Source organism: Nothoprocta perdicaria, unplaced genomic scaffold (assembly GCF_003342845.1).
Source record: "Nothoprocta perdicaria isolate Ctin4 unplaced genomic scaffold, notPer1 scaffold_32, whole genome shotgun sequence".
Classification (NCBI taxonomy): domain Eukaryota; kingdom Metazoa; phylum Chordata; class Aves; order Tinamiformes; family Tinamidae; genus Nothoprocta; species Nothoprocta perdicaria.
Window position 1 is genome coordinate 1,800,189 of NW_020455555.1, and position 10,830 is coordinate 1,811,018.

At 38.2% G+C, this 10,830-nt stretch overlaps 1 protein-coding gene across 1 annotated transcript; it reads left to right on the plus strand.

Moving 5' to 3' along the window:
- Window positions 1-207: 207 nt before the first annotated feature.
- SYT15 (synaptotagmin 15) lies at window positions 208-8,950 on the plus strand. Its single transcript, XM_026042988.1, has 8 exons — window positions 208-307; window positions 977-1,175; window positions 1,948-2,090; window positions 2,603-2,898; window positions 3,718-3,888; window positions 4,726-4,846; window positions 7,101-7,280; window positions 8,031-8,950. Exons 1-8 carry the CDS (start codon window positions 208-210, stop codon window positions 8,165-8,167), a joined length of 1,347 nt encoding a protein of 448 aa, XP_025898773.1. The 3' UTR covers window positions 8,168-8,950.
- Window positions 8,951-10,830: the final 1,880 nt, after the last annotated feature.

Here is a 10,830-nt window from a genome sequence, read left to right on the forward strand (position 1 = left end):
GAACATTTTAGAAATGCACTAAAAGCAGCTGTAGTTCAGTGCCTTAGTGATAAGGGAGAAATTTAACAGCTGCAATAACAATCTTTTTCTTACCCTGGGAGCACTGCTCAGAAGAAAAGCAGCCCACGTGTCCCTGGAAAGCAATTCTGTAGCCTGCTCACACCACCTGTTACACTGACTTGGGTCAGAACTCACCTTCCCCATCAAATGCTAAACCTTGAGCACCAGAGAGATTCCAGCCTGAGCCTGGAGACCCTGGGCTCGGAGGTGGACAAGATCCACTCACATGTGGCTGCACCAGAAGCAGGTGAGTGGTAACCCAAGACAGGCTGGACAGCAGGCAGAGCGCAGAGGGGGCTTTTCCAGCTTCCTGCTCCAGCACACTCATGCTGAAASAAGCCCTGGGACAACCACCACCTGGGCCTGTTATCTATTGTCTGYCATTGATTCAAGAGAAATTAACTGCATAAAGACTTCAAATAGGAGGAATTCTCTTAAGGTTCCAGTTTTACTGCTGTGAAACCACAAAAACAATCACCAAAGGCCAATCATACAGAACCTGGTTTTATCTAAAATAAGCTACAACAGGAAATAGGGAGTATACTTAAATTCATCTTTCTGGATCAGAAAGTGTACAGATCCCTGGGGGGGGGGGGGGGGGGGGGGGGGAAATCCCCCAGAGCTTTCCTTTTTTTTCCTGTTCTTTACTTGCTATTCCCCATCCTAAATCTCTTATAGTGCAGTCATAGTCAGAGTATCTGAGTATTTTCTAACCATCCACTCCTAATGTCATAGAGCTTCAGCTGTCCTGCTGTGCTATGTCCAGAGAGCAAAGTCTGCAGGTGGGTGGAATACCTCATTTAAAATTCATTTTCACATCCAGTTTAGAATGTAGGTCAAATAATGTTGTCTTTTTTTTGCCAAAATTTACATAATACTGATCCCGCTATGCTGATTTATRTATTTCTCTGAATAGGACAAGTAATTGCTGTTCTTGGAGGTGTTATAGGAGGAATCCTTCTATTTGTTCTCATTGGAATTACTGCATATCTACTCTACAAGAAATTGTGCCTCTTTTCTTCTTATGAAGAGCTTACTAGTCCCATCACAAGACCACCTGCAAAGGCCCTTTTGCAGAATCAGTCACCTTCTGAAACTCAGCCAAAAGACACAAGGTACATACTCTTGCTTTTTTTTYCCCTGCAAGTTATTGCCCACTATTTCAATTTGTCACAACTCAAATGGGGGAATGATCTAAACATTCAGACATAAGGCCCAAAATGATACAAAACCCAGTCATGTTTTCTGTCATTCTTTAGGAAATATTTTTTGTTATTAAGAATACTTTTTTTCCTGGTTTATGTAATTCAGCAGTAAAAGACATTGCCGCCATGTATAATCAGCGCATGATTTATGTTTACATTATCTAGAAATAGATAATTATCTTTTATATTCATATTATCTAGAAAAAGAGATATTTATATTATCTTTATATTATCTAGAAATATTATCTAGAATTATCTTTATATTATCTAGAAAAAGAGAATCCATGGGCCAGAGTCATTCCCCAGGAGCCTGAGAATGAAATATCTGAGAACCCAGCAACATAAATTCAGCTCTGAAAGGGGCCAGAAAGTTGCTGGCAGAGTTCAGGGCTTTCAACCAAAACGTTGCAGTTGATTCTTCCTACCTTTCCTTTGAAAGACCATTTCCACAGGAGAATAAAGGACCAAGTGAGAGATCATTCTGAAGATGTAAGATCTGATCTCCCTAGCTGCACTTTTAGGCACTATATATACCTTTGTTTTACAACTGTTGTGGTTTCTGCTTACTCATCTCTATACCACTTTTACAAAATGCAAAAAACATCAGTATACTGCCCTGTTACCAAGTTTGATTTTCATATTTAAAACTAGAGGAGTCAGTAGCTGTTGTTGTTCTGAGCAGATCTAGAAGTGTTCCATTTATCATTCCACCTACTCTGCACGGGAGAGACTGGATTAAGTTGATGAATGAAGAACAGGTTCAGCAAGACAGTGAACCCTACGTGATTCCTCAGTCCGGGCCACGGTCATCATTTCATTCTTTGGGTAGGCATTGCAAAAGTGGGACATTTGGAAGGGGAAATAGAATAAAGTAGGCTTGTTGGGATATAACATACATAGCAGTATAGACTAAGAGCCTCAAATATTACACAGACTTTTTCTAAGAATTGTGCCAAAATGTAGCCACTCTTTCCATTGCATTGGAAACTTGCTGGGACCACAAAGCAGTCTTTCATTCTATCTTTTCATATAGGAACAACATGGGGGCTGTTGCAAAGTGTCCCATTGATGCCTCCAGATACAGCAGGAACCCCTGCAGACAAGGTTGTTGACTGCAACAACAAACATCCAGATCTACCAAGGTGCAGTCACAAGAATAAAAGAAAGAAAAAGGGGCAGCCTACAATGATTCTCTCACACCTCAGGGAAAAGGACTTAAATCCTCAGATAATTGTTAAAGAGATTAGCATAGTTTTCCTAGTACAGCAACATTTATGAAAATGCCTGGTACAGTCTTGAGACTAACCTTCTGGTGCTTGTTTTTTTGTTTTGTGAAGCTGGAGCTTATGTTGTAGGGACCATTAACCCAGAACTATACAAGTTTCCTGAAGACCCAAGTGAGACAGATTTTCCTGAGGGCAGCATTGGTCGTCTCTGGTTCTCTGTAGAGTACGAGCAAGAGTCAGAAAGGCTCCTGGTCTCCTTGATTAAAGTCAGAAAGCTGCAGCCTCCTGCTGATTCCTGCAGTCCATTTGTGAAAATCTACTTGCTGCCAGATGAAAGACGGTACTTGCAATCCAAAACAAAAAGGAAAACGCTTAATCCACAATTTGATGAAAGCTTTGTTTTTCAGGTACTTACCTTTTGATGATGTAGAATTTTGTGTGCATAGATTGACTTGTCAAACTAAAGAACATGTTTTGTGAAAATGAATAATTCTTTCCACACCTCTACCAAAATACAAAATTGTTTTTTCTCAGAAGTAAGATTTACTACTGGACCTTCTGTAGGTCCTGGGCTAAATAAGTCTGTGGCTACAGGAACTCATCTTACATGTGTGAACTGCACCAAAGATTCCAGGCTTTGCTGCCCTAGGAAGAATGAAAACATGAAGCTGAACTACAGCTGAGCAGCACAGCAGCTGCTGAAGTCCGGGAGCAACCTAGTTTAACCAAGGCTTTCATCACTTTTAGGTTCTTTGCTCTGGAAGCAAGATAGATAGTAGAATATATCGTACAATATATTGAAGATGTATAATATTTAAGCAGGTCTCTAAATCTAGGAGCCTGGCTTCCAAGCTCAAGGGCTTATGGTCTCACAAGAGAAGCTTTAAAAGTGATGAAGCCTGAAGTTTAGACAACTGAAAAGTGAATGTTTACAGAAGATTAAATTTGTGTCTAAAAATGAAAGCATCATATAATACTAGATATGGGTTAGATGCAGCCAGCTAGCTTTGTATTTTCCAAATAATCTAGTTCTGTTTTGGCTTGCATCTTTTAATTGCTGCAAAACTAAGATTTTAGGCAGATTAAGAAACTGGACTTTAAATAATCAAAGGAAATCTCCACCTACCTCTAACACACTCGGAAAAATCCTTCATTTGAAGCCATGCCAGAGTAGAAAACACTCAGATGCAAGTATACTTATTAACATCCTTCCGTTTTCTGTACAGGTTTCCAGTAAAATGCTGTTCCAAAGTACTCTGAAATTCTTGGTTTATCATGTTGATAAGCAGAAAAAGCACCATCTCCTAGGCCAAGTTATTTTTCCATTGAAAAATGAAACACTAACTGATGACAACAAAACAGTTATATGGAGAGACCTGGAGAAAGACAGCTTGGAGGTAGGCACATCCCAGTCTGCTTGGCATTGAACATCTCATCTTACAAGTACCAGAAGGATATAGGTGATGTACACGAACATTGCATCAAACAATACACAAGTACCAAATACACAAGTATTTGATAAATATTTAGTATGAACATCCCCATGTTACTAACTGGTAATTCTGCTATAATGAAATTGCTGCAAAACAGTTACCTGAGTTAAACAGCCTTATGAGAAAACTCCTATTGTTTTTTTGAATTAGCAAAAATAAAAAAGCAGAAGAGGCAACAGGCATCACTGGTAAGACATACATATTCCACAGTTCAGGAAGACAGAAAGAGGGTCYTTATGTGTATTAGTCTGAAACAAGAAACAATACTACCATAGCAAGAGAGCAGGGTTTGACTACCACTATACATGAACCCAAAAGGACAGAAACTTGACCACTGGTGACTAAACAGCAACTCAGATACTCAGTGGAAGGAGGAAGGGAGTAGCTGCCTGCATCACCATTTCAGGTCATCTAAACAGTGTGCTTGGAGAGGTGTCAGGTAAAACTGGGACCTTGACTGGAATGACTCGTTGGCTTAACTAAACAAAACTATCCCGGTAAATGAAAAGAAGGGATCAAGTCAGAATATCTCAAATATATAGCGACAGGATTTTCCATCAAATGCTTCCATTAAGTGCTACAATAGTGTAGGTAAAGGTAATGCAAGTCACCAATGTACTTTAGTGTGGCAGAAAATACTGGTGTCAAGAGGCATCTCTTACTCTCCTTTAACCCCCTATTCGTTTGTCTGAGGAAAAAGGTTTTCAGATATATTTGACTAATGCTCCTCTGCTTCCAAAGGCTCCCTCAGAGCATGGTGATATCCAGTTCTCTCTCAGCTACAATGACTACCTGGGCCGTCTGACTGTAGTGGTTCTGAGAGCAAAGGGACTAAAACTCCAGGACGAGAGCCAGACTGCCAGTAAGTGCCAAAACCTTCCTCTCTGCTATCAGCTCCACAATTCCTGTTCTAATTTGCTCCTTCCTCATCTGCCCACCCAAGCTTACACTGAGGAAATTCTCCATAGGAAAAATAAACAGGGTGATTTCATTTGTGTGGAAATAAATCATAACCTGGCTTCTAGGGTAATAAAATTAATTGCTCAGTCCAGCTATGCTTTGATTTCATGTCATAATAAACGGTTAGTTCTACACCTTCAGTAACATTTTTCCCTTGATCTCTGTTCTTTTCTGCAATGAGCAACATTATTCTACTGTACTCCAGTTCAAAGCATGTGGCACTTCAGGCCATAGCTACATTTAAAAAGTTGCCCCAAGACAAACATTATGAGGCAAAAACCTGGTGGTAGCTACTGCAGGACAACTGCTTCCATTGAACCACTGCCCTGAGAGAGAGTTGAAATGGGAGAAAACTCCCAGTTTAGGGCAATCAGACCTCAGTTCAGGGGAATCACACGACAGTCACAATTTTCATCTTTTAAAGCAGCTAGGGATTTCCCAACGTGCTCATGTCTCCATGGCCTCAGATGTTAAGTGTAGAAACTACCTGAAAATGTTGCTTTTCTATATACTTCAAAATTAGAAGTAGCAAAAACAGATGGAAGAACCAAGCTTCAGAGTGTCTGCACCTGTAGTGATTTTTGAAGGGTTCTAAAACTAAAGAATACAAATGAAACACATAAATGTACAGGTATAAATGTTAATTTATCTCTGTAGACAGATTATGTAAACACTGCTAACGACATACGGAGAGAATTATTTTGAGTAGAACTTGGTCAGTATATTGCAATTTATTCATGGTAATAAGCAGGAATCATGGGCATTCTCTGGATGGAAGAGCTGACAAAAGAATTCTACAGGATACATTACTAGAAGTAATAATGAAAATTAAATGCAYTGGAGTTACTTCATTTGATAAAGCCTTTCAAGTATGATGTACAGAACAGACAAGCTCTTGCAAATCCTAAAGAAAACCTACATTTCCTAGAGACAGGGCTCTTTCATAATGTGACATTAATCTTTAATGGAAAATATACAGGAAAGGACAATAAGGAAATTTTTTTACATGAAAACTATTGAGTTAAATACATTAACTCAAATAGTAAGCAAGCAAACAACAGCTAAAAATCAGACTGTATACAAGTACTTTATACAGTAGTCCAGAAATAAGGCCCATATAGCACAGAAAAAGCACCCATACCTGTAAGCCTGCAACTCTTAAACAGTAATGACAGCCTCCTGGCTCTGTGGAAATAAAGTGACATGAAGTCAGTGTTGGATCTGTCCTGACATTTCTAATCACTTTTTGCTACACCGATTAACTTTAATGAACTGAATAGCAGGGAATAATTATCACAGGAGCAGCAGAGAACCACTTACTGCATCACTGGAAAAGAATAAGTCTTTAGCTAGTAATTGGTATGAGATTTCATTATGCTTGTCAGTRAATTTTAAGAAGAATGGAAAATTTCAGGCTAGTCTGGATCTCATTTTCAAAAATACCATGTACACCACATGTACTACCTGTTATCTCACCTTCAAGCAGCAAAGCAAAATTTGGGGGTTCTTCCTCCATTGCTTCCCCCCACTACTTCCACAGCATTTTCCAGAACACGAAGAGCAGAGAGAACATCTAAAACCATTCTTTCACATATTTTCCTCAAAACTCTATTAGTAGAGCAGAAAAATTCCCTAGCAGACATTGGAAAAACCTTTCAAGGATCGTTTGAACAGGAGGAACACTATTTCCCTGAAGAAATTCAGTTTTATCAGATACTTAACTGATCCAAGGGCAGGCTCTAGCTGTAAGAGGYACTTCATTCCTCACAGCCTCCCTTGTATTGGATCAAATGGCTATGTGATAAAATATATGAAATTAATACCAATCCAACAAACTAAGCCTTGAAATAAATAAAAAACACAACTCCATCTGATGGAAGGAAAGACACAAATGTCATCAGGGAGGCAGGGTAAGAGCAAGACAACTTCTTTCCACAACAGCTGAAATTGGGAAATTCYCTTAAATTGGGAAAGGGCATTACAACACAACTACTCTGTGCTCCGTACTTTGCATTATGCATTGCCTTACTGCCTTATGTTTCTTGAATGTTCTATGATCTAATAGTATAACTATTTACTCCTAAAAAGGCTGAATTTACCTCCAGCCTCTCCTCCCTAGTACCTGTATTTTTTTTTTCCTTTTCTTTTCACTCAAGGTGTATATGTCAAAGTCTCACTAATGAACCATAATAAATTCATCAAAAGTAAGAAGACAACAGCTGTTCTGGGATCCCTCAATCCAGTGTATAATGAAACCTTCAGCTTCAAGGCAGATCAGACAGAGCTGGATACAGCAAGCTTGAGTCTATCTGTGCTCCAGAATATCAAAGGAGACAGTAAGATATAGAAATTACAATATATAAGATGTCAAATATGTTACGTGTTGCAGAGGTATCTTATACCTAAAAAATTCATTCATTTTTATCAATAATCACTAAACAAATGAAAAAAGATCTAGGGTATTTTACAGTCTGTTTCCTTAAAAGGCAGAACAGCTTCTTTGCACTAGATGTTTGTCCATCTTCAAAGGCTAAAAAATTACACAACTAGAACTATGTAGACTAGTCAGTGTCCACATATTTAGGCAGCTATGCTTTGGTTTTGTTTTGGTGACGTAAGGAAACAAGCTCGTGCAATTACAACTGTGAACATTTGTACTTACAGCTCATAATCCAGAATTTTTCAAACTATTAAGCATCCTTAACCAAATTTGAAAGAGGAAAAGAAGTTTTAATTACCACAATAGTTCAAGTGATGAGAGAGAGGAAAGATTTTAGACACTGCCTGTCTCTGGCAAAAATACTGATGCTTGAAGTCTGTTCTTACTAATTGCTGGAAATGCCATTAAGGAGGACTGCTCAGGGTATGCCAGAATTGAATGCTCTGGCTAGTCACAAGGCAGTTTAAAGCACAGTCAGAGCAGGCCTGAACTTACTGCAGTAACTTTTAACGCTGAATCTTAGCTTTGGTTCAAAAACCAAACAACCAGCTTGTATCTCAGCAATGAAGGTTGACTTCAGGTACTGAGTATTTAACTGAAGAACTGACAGGTGCTGTTCACTAACTCCATTCTTTTTCCTCCCCAGAAACACAGCTGCTGGGGCGTGTAGTAGTTGGGCCCTTCATGTACACTCGGGGCAAAGAACTAGAGCACTGGAACGAGATGATCAGCAAGCCCAAGGAGCTGGTTAAACGATGGCATGCTCTATGCCACAGCATGTAAGCAGCATCATTCTGGGGACAAGATATAACCCTTAACACAGAACAGCTCTCCATTCTTTCATAAGAGTGTATCAAGAAGGTAACAACTCTTTCCCCAAACACAAAACCTYGTCCCTGGCAGACCACAACTCTTATCTGGCCTCTCTCCCAAACTAATTTTCCATTTTAACTAATACATAACAGAGTAAATAATGCAGAAAGACATAAGTGCTGGATCTCCCAGCATTAGCATTTTGACTAGTGGACACAAAAGATGCTCTGTCATTTGGATGCAACCCAAAGCAAYCTGAGGAATTGCAAATTACAATACAAGGCCTAACTGCCTGGTGCATCACTATGGATGGACCACATTGACCAAAATAGATGAAGCCCCTAAGCATGGATCTGTAAAAACACCACCGAAGTCCAAGATATTTCAACTGGTTGCTAAATACTTACAGCATATTTAAGATAGCAATGTTACATTTAAAACCTCCTCTGAATATGAACTGTGAAAAACATTAAGCAGATATTGTTCAAACGCCTATAAACACCTGTTTGAGCCCCTCAGCAGAGCTGAGCTTATTTGAGCGGTAATTCAGTTACATATTCTTGGATGACCTGAACACACAACACACTGCTGACATTGAGGGAGAAACAGGAAAGCTGCGCTCAAGTCAAAGGACTTGAAGCTTGCAGGAGTATTGAGTACTCAGGGAAAGTGCCACTGGGTGCCTACCCTGCCCTTACATGAAAGTCTGATCAATTAGCTTAAGACCCTGCATCATAAATCCGTTTCAGTGGTAGTTTTATTCATTATTTTTTTTTTTTTTGTAAAATTCAAATAAACTATTTTTAATCAAGAGGAAAAAAAACCATTTTCTTGCTTGTTCATTGAGGACCTGAACTCTGTGCCTTTCACACCCTGCAGTCATAAACTAGACACACACTATTCTAGTGGAACATTCTGTACAATTATATTACAAGAGGATTGTAATATCTGCAGCTGAAATAAAGCTGGCTTCCTTTCAAATAGGATACACCATTAATTCAACATATTAAAAATGAGACTTCTCTGGGGAAATGACAACACTTTCCATTTTGACAATAYTGTTATTGCCTAAAGTAAATACTGTGCATGAGAACATACCTGAGAGGAACTATAAGCTAACAGACTCCACCTGATCCTCTACATGAGATGTTGTATAGCACCCTCATCTTGTATCACTTACCACTTCCCTGGATATAAGGAGGTCTGTGCCTTCTACATTTCATTAAATCTTACAAAAACCTCTAATGTACCTTGTTCAAATGAGTTGTGTCAATGTCCYCAAATGCAGAACTATTTTACTGCTATAGGATCTACTGAATCTGGTCTGAGAAAGAAAACTATATAAAATGTATACACAAACTGTATTACTATGATAAAGCAATTTTAGCAAATACACTGTCTGTGTGTATGATTTAAATCACATCAGTAAAGTTGTTAAAAGTGAATTGTCCAGGATGTTTCAGGATGTTTACTAGCTTGTACAGGCAGATACCTGTAATGCACAGTGTCTAATAGCACCTCTAAAATGGAAAATGAGGGGCTGTGTTCACTTGTCTTACTGTACAATATAGATATATGTAGATAATATATATAGATAACATAATAAGATAATATATAGATAATATAGAGTGTAGTCTCTTTCTTAAGTACTAAGTATTCATATTTCTGTGTTCAATAATTACAACTGAACTCATGGAGAAATATATTTAAATGCACTTACCAATGTACTTGATGTTGTTCAAAGCTATCAAAGTAACATAAGTGAGAACTGTCCATTATAATTCTTCCAGAGCACCACAGCTATCCCAATAAAGACAGAGATGATTAAACAGGAAACAGTGCTATCAATAGTCATATGCAATTTTTTTTTTTATACTTACTGCATTTTATAGATCATCCATCTATTTTTCATACTTGACATTTGCAATGAGATGAAGAGTGATTACAAAACTTAGCAGTACTTAGCTGATAAATTACTGAAAAAATTTCTTCTGCAAAATTAATGTACTAATATTTACCTTTTGAATTAAATGCACAGCATGAACTCCAATCCAAGAAGTGCACCAGAAGGAGACATTATAAAATCATGCAAAATGTGGCATCTTCTTCAGTATTCCTCATGACTGTCATAAACAAGTTTGGCAATATATCTCGSATTTGCTCAATAAAAGCACAACTCCTTTAAGTGGCAATGAGCAGCAATTGATTAAATATCCCGAATGTGCAATCTGCAAGGATCCATTAAGAGAACATGCTAAGCACTATTTATGCTCTACATCATTTAGAAGCCTTAGTGAGGGACACAGTTTATCTCAGAAAATACTGATCACTGTCAACATACCCAATGTTTTTGCAGAACAATACTTTAAAATCTGTTRCTTTACCAAACCACATAAAATCATAATTCACTCAGCCTTTTACTGATAAAAATCAGCATTAAACAAGACTAATACAATTCACTTCTAAACCAGATTAAGGCAAGACAGTTGAAGATCAATGTTAAACTAATTAAATTGCCTTAAGGTGATATTTATCTGCCAGTTCATGCTACAACAAAACATACAACTTAATGACTTAARGATTCCATAAAATAATGCACCACTTTAATTAAAAGAGGTTTTAAGCAGTTCAGT

Coding starts and splice junctions, on each gene's coding strand:
- SYT15 (XM_026042988.1), top strand. CDS start 208: ATGCTAAACCTTGAGCACCAGAGAGATTCCAGCCTGAGCCTGGAGACC. Junction 2,091..2,602: donor GTCATCATTTCATTCTTTGG/GTAGGCATTGCA, acceptor TGTTTTGTGAAG/CTGGAGCTTATGTTGTAGGG. Junction 2,899..3,717: donor ATGAAAGCTTTGTTTTTCAG/GTACTTACCTTT, acceptor TTTTCTGTACAG/GTTTCCAGTAAAATGCTGTT.